The sequence below is a fragment of the Rhinolophus sinicus genome, chromosome 17 (assembly GCF_057876585.1).
Source record: "Rhinolophus sinicus isolate RSI-liver-muscle chromosome 17, RSI-T2T, whole genome shotgun sequence".
In the NCBI taxonomy this organism is placed as follows: Eukaryota; Metazoa; Chordata; class Mammalia; order Chiroptera; family Rhinolophidae; genus Rhinolophus; species Rhinolophus sinicus.
The window spans coordinates 100,009,684-100,029,557 of NC_142517.1; the positions used below are offsets into that span (position 1 = coordinate 100,009,684).

The 19,874-nt window shown below is 45.4% G+C and overlaps 1 protein-coding gene across 1 annotated transcript; it reads left to right on the forward strand.

Annotated features, from left to right (window-relative positions):
* The first annotated feature begins 1,847 nt into the window (after positions 1 to 1,847).
* Positions 1,848 to 19,630, forward strand: SIAH2 (siah E3 ubiquitin protein ligase 2). Its single transcript, XM_019748912.3, has 2 exons — positions 1,848 to 2,765; positions 18,030 to 19,630. Exons 1-2 carry the CDS (start codon positions 2,349 to 2,351, stop codon positions 18,585 to 18,587), a joined length of 975 nt encoding a protein of 324 aa, XP_019604471.3. The 5' UTR covers positions 1,848 to 2,348; the 3' UTR covers positions 18,588 to 19,630.
* Positions 19,631 to 19,874: the final 244 nt, after the last annotated feature.

Sequence of the window (19,874 nt, forward strand, 5' to 3'; positions counted from 1 at the left end):
GCCCAATGCACTTCCAAATGCATTCTCTCACTATACTTTAGCTCCTGCTCCAATGCCTTCACCCCCACCCCACCCACCTATTCATCTGAAATCCTCTCCCATGAGTGTTGGGTTATCCGCATTGATCCCTTACTGGAATGGAAATTGAATGAGAACCACTCTCAGAGCTGGCACATAGTAACAAATGCTGGAGAAACACTGAATGACATCACATCTATTCAGTTTTTCCTAGATTTAGATCATAGTCCCTCAAGTCCATGCATGTAGTCCTTCTAAGATGCATTTTATAAGATTACACTTAATTTCTTCTGGGCTCTCACAGCATATTTCTTGAACAGATTTTATTCACTGATAGCCAATGTTAATATTAAACATTCACTAATAGTATTTTTTAAATAACAGCTAACATTTAAGCAGTGTTTATGACGAGCCAGATTCTTGGCATATATCAAACTCATTTAATCCTCACTATCTCACCTGTAAGTGAGGCACTGTTTTTATTCCACTTTTACAGATGAGGAAATTGTGGCACAGAAAATTAAAGAAGTTGCCTAAAGTCACACAGATGATAAGTGGAGGGCACTGTTCTTTACCCAGTCCTGTCTGTTGTTCTTTATCATTGTCTCTCCTAAAGAATCATCTAAGGAGCCCCTTCTTCCAATTCTAGTGTCAGTGGGTCAACATAAGCAGAAAGTCAACTTAACTCCAAGCACACAGTATATCTTAAATTAACGTGTGGTTTTGGGACAATATGGACAGATCTTGAGAATATCATGCTAAGTAAAATAAGTCAGATGGAAAAAGTACAGAACCATATGATTTCACTCACGTGGGATTTAAAACTGAAAGCAAAAACCACTCATAGACACAGACAAGCGTATAGTGGGGGGGGGAGGGAGAGGGAGAGGGAGAGAGAGAGAGAGAGAGAGACAGAGAGAGAGGATGGGGATGGCAGAAGAGGGTAAAGGGGGTCAATTATATGGTGACTGAAGATTTGGTTTGGGTGGTGAACACAATGCAATACACTGATGATGTACTACAGAACTGTACACTTGAAACCTATACAATTACCTATATACACTAATTTTATTAAACAACGTCAACCCAATAAACTTAATTTTAAAAAATTAAGGTGTGGTTCACTCTGCAGGGCAAGTGCCTACACCTCGCATCAAAGCCTTGGACTTCTGCGGGAACCCCAAAGATGAGGACGCATTGCGTTATACTGGAGGGTCACTCACTGTCTTCTTGGGGCCTCACGACCCAACCCAGATTTCTGGCATTCTTAGAGGATCTGGAACTCTCCTTTTGGTCAATGCTGCCCATGAAATCTCTCCAGGGCCTACTAAGCAAGCCAGAGGCGCTTAATTCACTTGAAGCCTTCGCCTTTCTGTTCATAAAGGAACAGAGAGTTTACTTTCTCCCCACTCGGGGCGAGGAACAGCGCAGTTGCCCAAACCCACCCTTAACAGCTTAGCACTAGATCCAGTTCCTGTTGCAGACCCAACCGGAGCCCCCTGCCCTGCTCCGGCCCAAAGCTCCGCGTCCTGACCCCGCGTTCCAGACTAAGAGCCCGGTGGCCCGCGCCGTACGCCTCCCCCGCGCGCTGGTGACTCAACCCCGGGAAGAGAAACCTCACGGTTTTTTCCGACCTGTCCAGGGGCGCCCGAGTCTCGTCCGCCCACCACCCAAGCCCCCACCCGCCCGTCTGAAGTAGTCCTTCTGGTTTGAACCCGGGGTACGCGTTGGAGTGGCTCCACGGGGTGTGGCCAGACGACTTCGGCGACGCCTTCCCGGAGGACGGCCCCCTCCCCAATCCGGAAAAGCGGACCCCGCGCCGCCGCGGCGAGCCGGGCATGCTCATTGGCGCGGACCCGGCCCACAGTCCGAGCAGGAAGCGCCCGCGCTAGGCAGCCCCCTGCGCTGCCAGCTGGAGCCGGGCGGGGCCGGCGCCGGGTCGCTGGGTGGCTCTGCCAGTCCCCGCGCGCCTGGGCGGCCGCACACGTGTCCAGGCGTCACGTCCGCGCGCGCCCCCGGGGCTTGCGTCAGCTGCCGCTCCAAAAGCTGGTGTGCCGGGGTTCTGCGCACCGCTCGGTTTCGGGGCCCGCGACGCCGCCGGGAGGAGGAGCCTTGGGGTGCAGAGGGGTGTTCGGATCGCCCAGGGCTGCGGAGATCTGCGCGGTTCAGCCCCCACGCCTGCCCGGCGCCCACCGTCTCCGCTGCCCCGTTCCGGGCTGGGCGCGGTGGCGTTGCCCCAGAGCCCGCCGCCCGCGGGGCGCGCACCGCTTTGACCCCGGCGGCCCCGCGGCAGGCAGGCGCCCGCAGTTCCATGGTTGGTTCGGAGCGCGATGAGCCGCCCGTCCTCCACCGGCCCCAGCGCTAACAAACCCTGCAGCAAGCAGCCGCCGCCGCAGCCCCAGCACGCTCCGTCCCCGGCTGCGCCCCCAGCCGCCGCCACCATCTCGGCTGCGGGCCCCGGCTCGTCCGCGGTGCCCGCCGCGGCGGCGGTGATCTCGGGCCCCGGCGGCGGCGGCGGGGCTGGCCCGGTGTCCCCGCAGCACCACGAGCTGACCTCGCTCTTCGAGTGTCCGGTCTGCTTTGACTATGTCCTGCCCCCCATCCTGCAGTGCCAGGCCGGGCACCTGGTGTGTAACCAATGCCGCCAGAAGTTGAGCTGCTGCCCAACGTGCAGGGGCGCCCTGACGCCCAGCATCAGGAACCTTGCTATGGAGAAGGTGGCCTCTGCAGTCCTGTTTCCCTGCAAGGTAAGCCTAGGTGCCACCTGCGCACCTCTGCCTGGCGACCTCCCAGAACTCCGGCCCACTCGCTCGCGCTGAGAGGCAGGTGGCATCTGTTATTTTAAAAAATAATAATAATGTGTGCACTTTGTCCACACTGCCCTATGCCTCACCTGCCCACTTTGGGAGTAGCTCTGGGCTAACAGTTGCCCCAGCACTGACCCCAGACTAACTGGCACGGGATCGCTGTTGGAACACATCAGAGCTCTCCCCATCCAGTGCCTTCGTGCTCTGCAGACGTGTACTCGGTTGTGCTGGGCAGCGCTGGGCCGCACAAGTAAAACTTGGACTGGGAAGTTGATTATCTGTGGGGGCTTGAGGAGGGAGTAAATGGGCGAGCTAAACGCACCCTTTACCGGCACTTGGCTTGGGAGGATTGGTACCGGATTCCTCCTGCATCCCTCACCTGCCGTCTGCGCGCCCCTGATACGTGGAAGCCCTCCGGAGTGCAGTCAAAAAAAGGGGTGCCCACAGCTTGTTTTCTTTGCTCCAGCAATAAGAAAACCCTGCAAGCCACGCCTTTCCCTCTCCTAACCTTCCAAGGTTTAGGGAGTTGTGGGTTTTTCTTTACTAAGTGGGGTGAAAACAAAAGTTGATCAGGAATTTAACAGGAAGGGCACGCAGGAGCTGTTGTTACAGTTCTTTAAAGCCCATCACGTAATTTTTTAAATTTAGTTTAAAAAGTTATCAGTGCTTCTGCAAAAAAAAAAGAAAAGAAAAAAGAAAACTAAGACAAGAAAAGTCAAGAGAAAGACTAAGATATCTCTCCTCCTTTCCCACCATCCTTAGGTTTAGTGTATATGTTTATAGATTTTTTTTCTAACCACATATAAATATACTCTCGCAGCTGAATATAAAATCGTAGATGTCAGTGTGTGTCAGGAAGGTTTATATATATATATATATATATATATATATATATATATATATATATATATACACACATAGGCATAAGTTTTTCTCCAAAAATGGCTTCTGCAACTTGTTTTAAATTCATTATCATCACACATATGTTTCAATTGCTGAAACCTAGTTCTCCCTTGCTGTATTTTAAATGGCTACATAGTATGGCATAGTGTGGTCATATTATAACCTCTGTTTACCTACACCTGTCACTTAAAAATCTTACGGAGCAGTTTCAGAGACATACAGGTCTATATTAATCATTATAAGCTACAGTTATACCATAAGGTTCATTTTCTAAACTTAGAAATGAAAATAATGTCATTAATAGTTTTGAGGGTTTTGTGTGTGTTTTTTGTGTGTGTGTTTTTTGTAAAAGTAACTGCTCTGCCTCTTGAGCCATTTAGGCTGTCTTGCATTTCTCCTTGGTGCTGCTTATTTTTATAGGGCAAGAGCTTATTTTTAAATTAAAAATAATCCACTAGAGAATTGAAGCTTGGGAGTCAAGTCAGTAAAATGAGTGATTTAATTTGGTCTGTGCCCTGCCACAGATGAAGTTTAAAATAGCGTATTCAAATAAGAGTTTGAATTTGTGTTTAAACTACGGGTTTTCTGTCAAGCTTAACACATTACTCTGCTTTCAACCACTCCTCATGTAATGCTTACGAATTCACCCAGTCCAACAGTTGTTTCTCAGAACATTTAGACAAAATACTTCTATAATTTTCTTAGGATCATGAAGAAGATGGTAGCCTAGTGATCAAGAGAAGATTTGATGATAGTGGCATGAGTGGATATTTAATCTTTGAGATATTTTGGGGGGCATGGGGTTGCAGGGGCGATGCCCCACAGGATTTGTAGGGAGACATCTTCTCAGACCTTCACTTTTCCCCAAACCTTCAGTGACCAGTAGGAATGGCTTTAGGTGACTTACAGTTCACAAATGAGTGTCTGATATCAGTCAGTCTTCCATAATTTATTTCCAAGCAGCAATCTTATCAGAGCGTTGTTTTACTCCCAAGAGAAAGGGAAGGAAACAGTTATATTAATAGCGTGCTATATGAAGTATGACGTTTCACTTTCAGTATCTAGGATTCTGGTTTCTATTGAAGTATATGTCCTTTCTAACCTGTAACGTGCTAATGAAGAGCAGTTCTCTTAGGAATGGGGTGCTCAGCCTTTCTCTACATATCAGTGATTTTGCAAGTCCCTATTCTGTAAGAATGCAGTTGGGCAAAGCCATCACCGTGCAAACTGAGATTTACCAGGATCAACCATTCTGCAGACCAGGAACCCAGCTTAGAGAGTGATCTTGGGGTCACTTTGGTGCGTTTGCATGTGTGTGAGATTTATAAAGCTGGAGTATCATGCCTCAACTTCAGTTAACCAATAATCCAAACTACGGACAGGCCAGTTAGTTTGGATAAACCAAACTTGGATGTATATTGAGGCCCAGCAAGTTGGGGAGGATGAGAGCAGTAGGGACTGGTAAGGTCTATGTCAAACTTCAATAAAATAGTCTGTGTATCTAGCCCTTTGGCTTGCACTTGCTACTGGAAATCATAGGGACTGGACTGCCTTGTCACTGTCCCTACCTGTTCTTCGAATCTCTGTCCTGGGCTAGCTCATGTGAGAAAACCAGTGTTGGGTAAAGTACCAGAGCCTAGGTATCAAGAGTTACCTGGAGCTGCCACTGTTTGCCTGAGAGACCACTTCTGGGGGCCTTGATTTCCTCACCTGTACGAGTGGATTGGACTGCTCGACTTCTAAGGATCTGTAGCTTCTAGCATTCCATTAAATGAAGAGAGGCTGTGTGGACGGTTTATTGGGTGCTTTCTGTGTGCCAGCTACTTTGTGTGGGTCAGCTCTTATTAATTTGCCTTTCTTTTTTTCAGATGAGGAAACTCATGCCTATAGAGAGGTTAAGTGTCTGTTAAGTGACTTGTCAAGATCACACAGCTAATAGGTGGGCCCGTCCGTGAACCTGCGTCGCAAAGACACACATCCTTTGTACTGCTCACTACGTAGGGATTTTGAATCTGAGCTTATACTCTTAAGACTCCAAATCATAACTCAAGGTTTACACACCAGCAACAAAACCATCTAGTTGGATGAGTTCACCAAACGGGCCTCTAATGGGAACATCCCAACGAGACAACATACATGCTCACTATAAAGTTCATTAGCAAGAACTTCGTAGGGCATGTGGGGTCAGGATATCTGGAAGAAAAATAACCTAAAACCGAATACTTTAGGGGATTTCATTGTAGCTATCAACTGTTCATGTTTCACTTGGCCCAAAAATGGATGTGTTGCCAAATAGCTTCCTTACATAGGTGTGGGACCCCTTAATTAAAGGCTAAAATGCTGCCAGCACCTTTGGTAGAGGCACCACATGCATTATTAGCTCAGGTCTCCTTTTTAAAAAAGTATCTCTATCAGAGAATGGCTGTCTTCCACTTGTGGTATTTTTAGCCCATTCTATGGCTTGTTTCACGCCTGAGAAGTTTTGACATCCTGTTCCCCATATCTCAAACCCACTACCTCAGTGGAGCGTGGGTGTCGGAGGAGAAGTGAAGGTTGACACATTTATGCCCCCGCTCAACATTTTAATATCAGCCGAGTATTTCTCTCCACAACTCTGGGAAATGTTAAAGTACGCCTGCCCACTTACACGATGATACATTTTCTTGCCATTTTTTCCTTTGTCACCTCTAAGAGTTTCTAGTACCTCAAACAAGTTTTCCCTGCTGCTGGATTGTGACAGTGTTGTGGTTTGTTTTCCTTTAAAAAAAAAAAAAAAAAAAAAGTCAAGTTAGATAACCCAGTTGAAAGTTAAAAGCTCCCAGTGTGTGGACTTATCTAGTCCAATATCAACAAATCCTAAATGCCAGCAGGGACAGGTCATGGAAGGGAGAGAGGCTGAGGCCTCAGGGTTCCGGAGACCTCAAGGAGGTGGTTGGTAGCTGGGGAACACATGCCACCTCCCAAGAGGGCAACTTTTACTCAGCCCCAGATGGATGACTCGGAGGGGTGTGAATGTGTGTGCAGCCGTGTCAGGTCTTTGGATTTTTTTCTTTTTTTTCCCCAAGAAAAGCCAGAAATCGGGATCTTTTCAGTGTTAAAAATCTCAATTTTTTTTTTTTTTTTTTTAACATTGCCCAAATTCAAATATAAAGCCAGCTCTTGCAGGAAAAGCAGCCATGTATGCAGACCACATTCCCACTGCCAGTGTGCAACCTCTGACCCGGTTCTCTTTTAAAAAGCGTTCAGAGCCTGGAAGTTCTCAGTGAACTCTTACCTGCATGAACTCCGGAATGCCGACGGGGCCTCACTGTATGTGATTTGGTAGCTTATTTCCTTTTCAGCTTTATTTTGCCAAGAGAATATTCTGTTTTTGCCATTGGGAAACCTGAATTATTGTCCTGGTGACTATATGTTTGACTTTGTACCAGCCAGTTTACTTCTTTGTACCTGAGGATCTTCATCTGTAAGAGAAGGGATTGGGCTGAATGATTATTCCAAGGACCTTTCTTGCCCTGAAATTTCGGAAACTAGTAAACTACAAGGGACGAGAGTACTAGCCGGGAGACAGAACCGGATTTTCAGCCTGGCTTCATATGACCTTGGTCCAGTCATGTATTTCCCTAAGCCTGTTTGTTCATCCATTAAAAACAATGGCAATAACACCTAGCTGGTGGGTGCTCTGAGATCAGATTAGAAGTGTGGCAGAGGGCTTTTGCGTCACCTTATGAAAGAGAAGATGACTGGTGTTAGGGTGGTTGCTAAGTGATGAGTGATTGATCACCTAGAAATCTGAAGGGATGAGTTGATTTGCCAAAACCATGTCAGAATTGTTCCCCTAGGACTAAGGGATTTCTTTGGAAATTGTCCCTGTGGTCCTCCTCACTGCTAGGTGAAGGTGAGCAGGTTGGCTCAAGAGCACATGCGCTGGGCAAGCACTGGAATCCACATACATTTACAGCAAGGCTCAAGGCTTGGGAGAAGAAAATTGAAGATACAGCTTCTAAGTGTAAAGAGCAGAAGCATTAGAATGCTGTATAAGAGTACTGAAGTTTAATGTGGATTCCACACATAGTTGGCCAAAGACTTCCCACATTGTTACTTAAAGTTGTTACTTTGGTACAACTAGAATGGAAGGGAACAATATGGTGCCGCAGGGCCAGCCTGTCAAGTCCCTCGCCTGAGACTGAATTAAATTCTCCTGTCTGATTGAAGCCCCAGATAAAGTGCTACACACACACACACACACGACTGCACTAAGACCTCAGTGTGAAATGTCTTTAAGAGCCAGATGTGTACATTGGACAAAACTTACAAACAATGGTACTTCTCATTTCACTCCTTGACAGGGGCATACAGTAGGTACACATTTACTGGCAAGCCCTGCAAGACGTGGGGCATTAGAATGTGACTGCATTCTGGACATCCTGAAAAGGGAAATAAGAAAGCTACACACTTTTCCTGATCAAATGGGTCTCTGTATGAAACCTTAGAGGGAACTTTCTAAGGCTTATTGAGAGATAATGGAAATTCTGCCGCAGAATTTCATCAACTTTGCCCCAGATGCCCATCCTTCTTCATTAGTTTCTTAAAAATTGGGAAACTGTTATTCTTGTTTCCAGTGGGGAAAGATTTTACGTATGTAATGATGTTTAGACTCCGTAGTGTCTGTGAGGTAAGTTTTCAGCCGCACACCCTATGGAGGTCAATAGAAGATAAACCTGTGTTAAATGTATGGGCCTGGGTCCTATTTTAAAACTCTGAATCAATAAAGGCAGTGTCTTTGGGTCACTTCTCCCCCCCAGGCTACCGCTTACTCTGGCAGTTGTGAGGACAGGCCCTACTTGGGCCTCCTGGTCCAGAGCCCACTGTGACTGGTCGGTGACCCCTCCAAGCCTCAGTGGCTTACTGGTAAAATGGGGTGATGATTGGGTTGTTGTGAGGATCAAACTTGGTAATAATCTGTGCAAAGTGCCTCGCACAGCCCCAGCACAGAGTAAACACTCAATAAATGTGCACAGTTAGAAGCCAACAGAAAGCAAATGGCCAATGTGCGGTCAGGGCCAAGCAGAACCTTTAAAAAGAAAAAAGGAGTCTTTGTCATTTTCTCTCATAGATTCTCCCACCGCACTTCTCTTCCCTATTCCTAATCTTGGAGGGTTTTCACAGAGCTGGGTAAGTGGACCTTGGCATTAGTTTTTCAGTGATGAGAATTGAATTTTTTTCATTTCTTTAATGTTTTTAGAAGGTTAATGTGTATTTTATTTTACACATACAATGTTTTAAAAAGTTATCAATATTTTTCAGTGTAGAACACAGAAAGTAGTATAAAATTATAATCCCCTATTATCTCCCTGCCTAGAAATAAGCAACACACCATTTTTGCATATGCCCTTGCAAACTTACCTCTACATCAGTGGTATTTTTCATTTTGAAAAAAAGAAAAAGCAGGTAAGGAGGAGAATCCACAGACTATTGCATAACCTATTTTTACACGGAACACATCGTGACCGCTTCTCTACATTGACAAACAGTCCTTAAGGCCGTGTGTTTAGTGGCTGCATAGCACTGAGTTCCATAGCAGTACCAGTCACGTACTCAAGCTCCTGTCTGTGCTCATGTAACTCATTCTGTTTTCTTGCTGTGATTAAAATAAAAAGTACTGCTATTAACTGAATCCTTGTGTATAAGAAAGTAATTATTTCCTAACGATAAATTCTTAGAAGTTAAATGGTAGAGCGAAAGGGTATGTGCAGAAATCAGAGGCTTTTCATAGCAGAGCCAAATTGCTTTCTCACTTGGAATCTTACAATGGATGGAGTGCCTATTTCCCTCCAGTATCACCAACACTGGGGGTTATCCTTTGGTTTTCTTAATGCTGCTGCCTGCGTTTTCTGTCTGGTACGACCTCAGGCCAGAACTGGCTCCTGGTTACCCACTAACTTTTCATTGTACCCACCCTTGCCTCGCAAGCCCCTGCTGCCCCAAGCCCTCCCCTTCCTGCAGCCCATCTGCCTAGCCAGCCATTGCCTTCCTTCCCACCTGTGCTTTACAATACTCTTGAGTCTAACAGTGGAGACAGATGTGCCAACAGAGCGGCAGAGCCCTTCTGAAATGGTAGGAGCAGCAGAGTCTGGAGACCTTCCTGCCGGGGTGGTGTCAGCTACATTTTAAAGGATGAGCAGCAGTCTGCCCACAAAGAAGGGAAGGATGAAAGATCCCATGGGGTTAAGTGGGGAGGCCAGTAGAGTCGCTTGTATAGCACGTTGCTTCCCTTGTCTAAACTTGCTGTGTTCTCATACTATCCTCCTAATAACTTTGTAAAGGAAATGGGACACAGTATCCCCACCAAGAGGTTTGCCCAAAGTCATAGTTTGTAAATTTGGGGGCTAGAAACGCTAGTCTGGGCCTCGTCATGACACATCCAATATACAACTCCAGCCTTTTCGGCTGCCCACCCCACGCTGCTGAGGAAGAGTGATTCCTGTTCCTATTCCAGATGCACGCAGTGGCTTTTGGAGAGATGTCAGAATGGCCCTCTTACCAGGGCTGCCAGGTGAAATACAGGATGCCCAGTTAAATTTGAATTTCAGATTAATTTTCAGTGTAAGAGTAAGCCAAATATTGCCCAGGTGTCTTGTATTTTTATTTGCTGACTGTGACACCCTACCACTTACGTCATCTGCTCAACACGATTGCTCTAGTCAAGAAATAAAGACTGCTAAGGGATGTGGCACTGTCTCAATAGCTGTCAGGACAGTTAACGTGACTATGCAGATGGGAGCCTGGCATAGAAGAGTGGGCATATTGGAAAAGAGTGGGCAAGGCACCAGAATAGGGCATGAAACCTTTCACTCCAGGCTCTTTACGGCGCTTTCATTTGCTGGGGGACCTTACAAAACTGGTTCTTCAAGACTGTGTGGTTGCCTGCTCACCCTGGCTGTGATCCGATGAGAAACATACTTGGTCAAAAGTCATCTTTTGTTTAAAGTTTCTAAGATTAAAAATAAACCCCTGCCAGCCCAGGATGTCTTTGTAAGGCCATATGTGCTTCTCCAACCCCCCAAAACCAGGATGTGCTCAAATTACTGCGATAATATTGCCAAGGCCTTCCATCAAGATGCCTTTAGGAAGAAAGCTGTCTGCAATGCGGAGCTTGTCAACTTTCTCTTAGACCAAAGGAGGCATTTTTAAGCCCAAGATTTTGATTAGAATCGCTTTCTCCCGAAGAAAGTTTGTCGAGTTAAATGTCAGTATTTTCTTAGTCTCGTCACTGTTGGGACAGTTCTGGTACTGAGTGACACCATGTCTTCTCCTTTTACTATCTGTGAAACTGTCACTGCACTATTGGTTGATAATTATCTCTTCGCACCACCTCATAGCAAAGGTGAGGAATTTACCATTCGAGTTAAGTGAAAATTTGCTAAAGCTTTTACAGGAAGGATGCTACACAGACGCAGGTTGAGTGTTACAATTCACAAGAAGAGATTTCACTTTCTCCTGTTACCCAAGTCTGAACTCCCCCACTGTTAATAACAGTCAAGAGATGAGTTGTGGACAGTTCTGTAGACCCAGTCAGAGGTGGTGTGGTAGGCGCAATTCAAGGTCACACAGGACACGGAGTTACTTGCATTCTAATCATAGCTACTCTACCAATGGTTGTAAACACGTTTTGAGCAAGAGGGACATACCGCTGTCAAAATGACGACACCACCTTTGTTCCTCAATCTATGTAAGATTTCAGAAAACTTATAAATCAACACCCCCACCCCAAGTCGTTTATGTAAATAAAGTTTGTGAAACACCTTTATCAAAAATTACAAAACAAACCCCTAAGTGACTGAAGTCTAAAACATTTTTCCTTACATGATTTCAAGGCCTATTGAATTTTTTTTTAAATTCTAAGTTTCACAGTAAGACTTTTAATTAAAATAAAATTAGCAAGGTGGAGACCAATCATCCTCTGCAGATAAACCTGATATTCATTTACCAAGAGATATTCGATGGGCAGGAAGCAGGAAATAAATCAGTAAATCAATGAACAAAATTAATAGACCTATGAATTAACTGGAAAACAACCTGTGATCACTCAGTGATATTTTGGGGGCAGACAGACATTTTTAATCACAGAAGAGCTAGCTTGAATTGCAAGATGTCCTTTAAAAAAGTGGTAAAATTTGACTGCTGGTTAGATTGTAAATTTTATCATGATTTGATGCTATACTAGGTTTAACCACAGCTCTCATTTGAACAAGTCCAAAGAGTGTCGAGAAGGTAGAGACTTCAACCAATAGTCCCCTAGTTATCAGTTTATTATACATAAGTTATGCTGCCAGGAATTCATCCTTCCAGTTGAATTCGGATAGCTCTGATTCCATTTCTCGGTTCTCCTCCCCAGTGTGAAAAGGCGTTTACCTGAGTAAGCAAAAGGGGGCGTAGGTAAGTTTCATTTCTGGAGCTCCTTTTTCAGATGTTTGGGTATCGAAAACCTTGGACCACTGGGGGTAGTGGCTGGAAACTACATTCCAGGGCCACAGACTTACCTGGTGCCCACAGACCTTTAGAAGGATCAAAGGAGCAAGGAGAAGGCTTTGTCTTCTATAGGGATCAAAGAAGTATTGATTATTATAACAATTTATGTCTTCATTTTGAAATTTTATTGGTCCACTGAAATGAGTCCCAAAGAGCCTCTAGTAAAATAAAAACTAACTTAGTTGCATTTACACATAAATATGTAGTTAAACCTATTTTTTCTTTAAAAAAAAATTATGATAAAACTTAGTTCATTCAATCAACTCTTCAAAAGAATCTCTATCCCACAAAGGATAAATATGCTAACTCAGTCCCTGTAGTTTAGAGTATGTTTTTATTCCTACGTGATTTCAAACTTATACATCAGTTACAATAATAGTACAAAATATTCCTATGTGCCACTTTTCCAGATTCACTAATTGTTTTCTTTTTGCTTCATTTCCCTTTTCATTTGGGCTCACTCCGTTCAAACATATAGTTTTTAACCATTTAATTTTTGACATCCTTCTCCTTTGCCCCTAAATACCTTACTGTATTTCTCCTAAAAATAAGGATATTTTCTTACATAAGTAAGATACAGTCACCCACATCAAGAAATAACATGTTGCAGATACTATTATCTAACCCACAGTCCGTAGTTCAGTTGTTGCTCCAGTCATGGACTTTGCAGCAGTTTCGGTTTCCCGGTCCAGGTCACTCATTGCATTTAGCCATCAGTGAGCATTTCGTGATCATTACAGCTTATTTAAGATTGAAGAAAAGCACTGTTTGCTTTTGCTTACTCCAAGACAAGGTCATTTCTTCTATTCAAAAATTTATGAGCATCAACAACAAGATATCGATTGTGCTTTGTTTTTCTTGAGATATTCTCATTTGAGGCACTGGCAGATATTTTGCTAATAAACTTCACTGTTGCCTAGGAGGTAAGCAGGCAGACCAGGGTGGTTACCTCCCAGTCCCTGAGAGGGACACGCTTCTGCCAAGCTCAAGGCGCCTTCACTGTAGCAGACTGTGGATTGCTGGAGCTGAAGTTCTTGAATTGCGTAGACTCACATTTAATTGAATAGGTTAAATGACGTGTTCTGAATCAGTCATAGGACCCATGACCTTCACGAGCACCCTGGCTCAGAAGGGATATACTGTTTATATATGCATTTCCTAGACAAATATTATGTTACTGTGTTTATTAGGTAAATAACAGGTGTCTAGTGTTTAACTCTGTTTCTGATGTATCTCGTCACATTTGTATGTGAAGGGGTTTCTATGCCAAAAGGGGAAAACCCTGCCTAAATTCCAGCTTAAATACAACGTTCAAAACCCAGGAAAAGAATTAGCACTATTTACTTCTTTCTGCAAAGATTAAAAAATGAGGCACCAAGTCACACATTGCCTTCCATAGCAGAACCTTCCATGGCAGAATACATTTGCACAAGACTTTTGAGCCATCACAATGCAAAGCGTTTCTAAAGAGAAGTCAGAAGTGTTATTTCAACATTTCTTTGTTTTGCGTTCTGCTGGGCCATCTTCCCTCTCCCCACATTCTTCTTTAGCTCCAGGCTTCTGTGTGTGGTCTTGTCTCCCCTGCCACCTCCCCGCAAGAGGTTTACTTAAAGCAAATTCCCACCTCACCCTGCCCCTAGGGGAAATGAACAGATATTTCCCTGTGGAGAAATCTCGTTTGTAGCTGGGGACACTTCCCAGAACCCAGGGGCAGCCCTTTGCCAACTGGCCCAGGCGCTTCTCAGGAGCAGGGGCGAGCATCTAAGACCCAGGCGTCTGAAGGAAAGCAGACATCCTTGCACCCTTAAGTTTGGTCGGGCAAGCCCTAGCCAGCGTGCAAAAAGGGAAACCTCAGGACTTTCTTGGGAGATGCCAGGGAGGGTTGGGAGGGCCTAAGTACTAATTACTTATTTGTGAAGTGTGCTGCCCATTCCTTTGGGAGGCACTTTCATGGATGTTTTTCTCCTTTGCGAACCAAGGAAGAAGCTAATTTTAGAAGCTGCTTCCAAGCAGTGTATCTGTGGACTCTGGTCTGTGTGTGTTGGGTGGGGAGCTGGGCATCAAGGCAAATGTAAATTATTTTTTTCTCAAAACACTGATTCTTTGTTTAACTCCTAAGCTGCCGTGCTATGAGAGAGCACTAGAGAGGGAGCTCGGGGATGCGAGGCTGTGCTCCATGTGTGACCACACAGCCCTGATGAGTCAGTCAGTCTGTAACACGGGAGAACCTCTCCCTAGCATACTTCCATGCTTGGCAAGCCATCCAGATCTACTTGTGTGGGGGGCTGGCACCCTTGGGCTTTTCTGGGCAGTACCTGTGGAGTGGGGCAGTGACCAGCCTGACCACTTACCCTGTGGACCCCTCCCCCCAGCTGTGACTGGCTGCCCAGCCAGGTTCTGTCATTCACTGAAATCAGTGGCTCTCAACAAGGCCCCCCAGGAGACATTTGGCCATGCTCGGTGACATTTCTGGTTGTCATAACTGAGGGGTGTGGTGGCAGTTGCTACTGGCATCTAATGGGTGGAGGCCAGGGGTGCTACTAAACATCCTATAATGCACAGGACAGTCCCCACCACAAGGAATTATGGATCTCAAATGTCAATAGTGCCACTGTACAAAACCCTGAAAATAAACTGAATAGACAGTAAAATCCCTGATAGAATCTGCCTTCTCATTTAGGTTCTATCCTCACTGTTTGTTCCACTCACCCTGTGCTGGCACCAGATGGAACCACTCCCTCCGCAGTCCACTTCCTCCATAGTGGAGCCCTCCTGCTCACCCCGTCCCCACTGTTAGAATCGCCCCCCTGGTCTTCCTTTGCACCATTATCTGCATTTCTGATGTGTTTGAGTTGTGTATCATTGCAGGGTAGGGCACTCAATAGGAAGCCTGCCACGGGTGGGACCTGCAGCCATTCCCTCAGACAGAGGTTCACAGCCCCGAGAAATCCTTGGTGCTTGTCAGGAAAACACAAGCCAGGGGCCAGTGCAATTTGGGTTTGCTGCTTAGACTCACCTAGACAATTTTCCATAAAGTTTCTGGGAATTCACAGACCCCCCCCAAATCCTCCCTCCGATCCCTGGGTGAGAACCCCTAATGCAGATAACAGGAACACCCATGGTGCCCTGGAATGGCATTCCAGAACAAAGCTGAGACTGTTGCAAATGTGTCTGTGTGCATGTGAGTGCACGCATGTGTAAAGTTTAGATCTTTTCTTTTTAGAGATCATCTCTAATCCAGTCGTCCTAAAAGTGGCACCCGTGGTCATGAAGACACGCCCTCACCCATGACGGAAAAGAGAAGGAATAGATTGGCAGTAAAGTTCAGCTTGTTTAGAAAAAGCAGAGTAAGCACCTAACACTTTAACAATATTTAAGTTAATGGAGGCTGTAGCAAGATATTTTTCCTAAGATCATTATCCGCACAAATGCTAAGTAATGTCTTTTCTATTTGCGTAATTTAGGGAGGTTCCCTGTTCTCTATATTTGGGTTGAAGGAAGAGTGTGACTTGTAAAGCAAACCAAATAATTCAGAATATAAATATTTCTACGTGAGTTACACAAGAAGTTCTAAAATGATTTCTAGATGATAAATATTTGTTGTACATTTGAGATGGTGAATGCGCAGTGGTTTGGGGCTTTGGGTTGTGGAAGAGACGCAGGTTGTACTTTCTGATACACTGTTTGCCAAAGTTCATCTCATTCCTGGAGCTATTCTTGGGCAGCTGTGGTAAACAGCTCATTCTGAAACGTCTTCAGATCCAAATATTGAGGGCTTGTTTCAGCCAGAGAATCTGCCAGGCTCTGGGTTAATTCTTGCTATTTTTATTATGTGTATGTGTGTTTTAAACTCTGGGCAGAAATGCCTCACCCATCACTGACAGAACATAAGAAGGCTCTCTATTCCTAGCTGCACCCTCGATTCAAAACACAGTTCATAGGAATTTGTTTATTAGGGCCTTATACTTGTTAGCAACACAAAGTATTAATATATGTGGATGAACTTGTTTCTCCTTCTGATTAATTTTACACTCATGCTTTTAGAATTAGTCCATGGGTTAAAAAAAAAAAAGAATAAGCAATTCCTCTGGCAAAGTAACCGTAAAATATTTCTGCCAATTTCTGTTGAAGATTATTATAATCCACTTTAGGTATGGGGAAGGAACGAGCTGCATTTCTTTCTTTAAGCCACTCTCTTCTTCCTTAATGACAGCGTGGGGACTGTCTTCTTTGCTTCTGTACCCTCAGTGACTACAGCTGTGCATCTAGTATGGAGAAGATGCTCAGTGCCGGCTTGTTGCTAATGATAAATTCAGCTGTCAAAAGTAGAATTTTACCCACTTAAAAGTTTATAAGGGGGTTATTCCCTAAGGCAGGGTAGGGAAAAGCAAAAATAGCTGTGGTATTTTGTTTTGTTTTGTTTTAGCAATTGGACACAGCACCTCAGAAAAATGGCTGGGCCCTGCCCTCATTTGGTGTCTTCATGTGTCCAAAGGGGATGGGGGAGTCTCAGTGGGGTAAGCCAGACAGTTTACCTGCTACTGTGTGCTCAAGGGGGATGCGGCTGACTTCTGGCTTCACCTGAAAGGTGATTCAGGTATTCTTATCCTTTCCGACAGCATAGTACTCTGGGCAAGTGTCTACTTGTGTGCTGTCTCTCCATCTGTTAGCGAGGAATTTTTGTGAAGGTTGGGAGCACACATCTAATTCCTTGTGGTGTGGTCTTTTCTCATGATAGGTATGATTTATCCATCAGGAGTGTCACCCTGAGTGCAAGGGAGAAAAATGGTTTTGTTCCGACGCTATTAAGGCAGCGATTTAGGGGCAGACTGAGCACATCAGGAAACTCATCTAGGACGAGCACCCACTCCAGGGCCCACTTTCGTTCCCTTTCCTCCTGGGCCCGTCATGAGGGCCTGACGTACCTACCTGGTCACGAAGAGATACGCAGTTGGACTTGAGGAAGTGGTCTGGGGAGAGTCCAGCAGGCTTTGAGAGGACGGTGAGGTCCTTCTCATTTTCACCCCCACTGGTTGGAACCAAACTGGCCAGCAGTTTCCCAAGTTAGTAAAGTACCCCTTAGATGTGAGTTCCTTTTAGCCAAGAAGTATGTTCAGAGCTACTGGGGGGTGGGGGGGATTTGAAAGGTGGAGAAGGTGAGGTAACATTGCTGTCATGTGAGGGGTCCCCAGCCCCCCTCAGCCCTGGGCTGGTTACCCCAGAAGGCAAGAACAGAGAGCCAAAAGGCAGTCTCCCCCATAGCCCACCTGCCAATCACCAGTTTGAGCCAGGAAGACGTGGAGGGGACAAAAAAGAGGAATTATACTATTTCCAAAACTGTCTTTAGGTGAAAACTAGTCTGGAGAAAACCCATTGCTTGTCCAACCCTACCCCTACTCAATTTTAAATTCTTTAAATTCACTGAAAATGAGGAGGAAGGCCAGGTTTCACCAGGCTGTCTCACCAGTTTTGTTTGAGATGTTTATAATAAGAGCACTTTTGTTCTCAAGTTTTTAATGTTGGGATGGGGAGTGTGGAATGGAGCACGTTCCTGGTGCAGGATACGCTCCTGATTTTACATGTGGCAATACTGACAGTGAACAGGAACCACGACTTTTAGTCTCAGTGTTTAATTCATCTCAAGCAAAACTGGTTGACCTAAGAATACAGTTTCAGTCCTGGAAGCCTGAGTGGGTCACCCCTTGTAGAGGCTTACAGTAGTAGAAGTTTTGAGGAGGCCCCATGGCTCATGTGGTTCTTTCATCCTTGCAGTATGCCACCACGGGCTGTTCCCTGACCCTGCACCACACGGAAAAGCCAGAACACGAAGACATCTGTGAATACCGTCCCTACTCCTGCCCTTGTCCCGGTGCCTCCTGCAAGTGGCAGGGGTCCCTGGAAGCCGTCATGTCCCATCTCATGCACGCCCACAAAAGCATCACCACCCTTCAGGGAGAAGACATTGTCTTTCTAGCTACGGACATTAACCTGCCGGGGGCCGTCGATTGGGTGATGATGCAGTCTTGTTTCGGCCACCACTTCATGCTGGTACTGGAGAAGCAAGAGAAGTACGAAGGCCACCAGCAGTTCTTCGCCATTGTTCTGCTCATCGGCACCCGCAAGCAGGCCGAGAACTTTGCCTACAGACTGGAGCTGAATGGGAACCGGCGGAGACTGACGTGGGAGGCCACACCCCGGTCCATCCATGACGGGGTCGCCGCTGCCATCATGAACAGTGACTGCCTCGTGTTTGACACAGCCATAGCACATCTTTTTGCGGACAACGGTAACCTTGGAATCAATGTGACTATTTCGACATGTTGTCCGTGATGCGCTGCCATGATCTGGGCATAGTGCTTTATGGTTAATAAAGGTTTTTATAGATGTTTTATTCACTATATCTTCACAAGTCAAAGTCCCCTAGTTACCTGTGTTCTGTTGGAACAGCAGTTTCCCATCTGGCATCGGCCCAACAGAGTTCATTAAACTGGAATGAATGGGCTTGGCCTGTGGCTCATGCAGAGGCTGTTTTGTTAGCGACCATCTACATGATTATTAAATTGTACTTCCTGAACAGCACTTGACAGGTTGCTCAGGGCTCCTGTAGACCAGTATGTTAGGAATTGGAGGCTCCTCCCTGTCGGCTCCCCCCGGCCCCCCAATATTGGTCCCTCCAAATTGACAAAAGCACAGTAACTGTCAGCAGATTAACTTTACTTTCAATTTGTTTAGGGGCTAAGAATCATTTTAATGCGTTTCAAACGGTGTTTCTCAACTTGGAAGGCTAGCCAGCATGCATCAGTCACTTGGAATATCCATCTTAGACATGCAGATTTGGATTGGATACACATGCAGATTTTGAGGGCCTGTGAATTTAACAAGCTCATCAGGTGATTCTTTTCAACAGTAAAGTTTGAGAATTACTGGGTTAAATTGTGGGAAAAGGTCCAGAGTTTAAAGGTGCTTTAAGATTGCCCTCTACTGATACTCTTTGTCTTTCTATTTCATCTCCCAACAGCCCTCCACCCAAAAATTAAAACCACAACTACAGACCCCCAGGAACACACTCCTACGATTTGGTCACTCGCGTGTTTGGGGTGGACTGCCTGGGAGAGGGAGTCAGTTGCCATTGATCGTTCTCACATCATTAGTTTCTGCTCATCACTAGTACCAATGACCTGTTTACACATGGCTTCCTCGGACGCCATCCTTGACTGTAGATGATGGGAAAGACTAGATCAGTAGAGTTGGAAAAGCTTTATAATCAGTGTCATATGCTTGCTATTTAAAGGTATGTGTTGTTTGGTGTTTTTGTTTTGTTTTGTTTTTCCACATTCACTTTAGTTTTTTAATAAATATTTTCCAAGAATGAATGTTGTGCTTCATTTTCTGAGTTGAATAATGGGTATTTGTTGGGTACCTACTATGAGCAGCTGCATCGAACCTTCACCACTACCTTGGGCTTGGGGCTCTCACCATTTTCACAGGAGAAAACGGTCATTTGCCCAAGGTCAAAGCACGGGTCAGTGGCAGCATTACTTCCCTGAACCATGGACTGTTATTGATGTTACAGGCTTCTCCTTGGAGTTATTCTTCCTGTCTAACAGTGACAGTGCT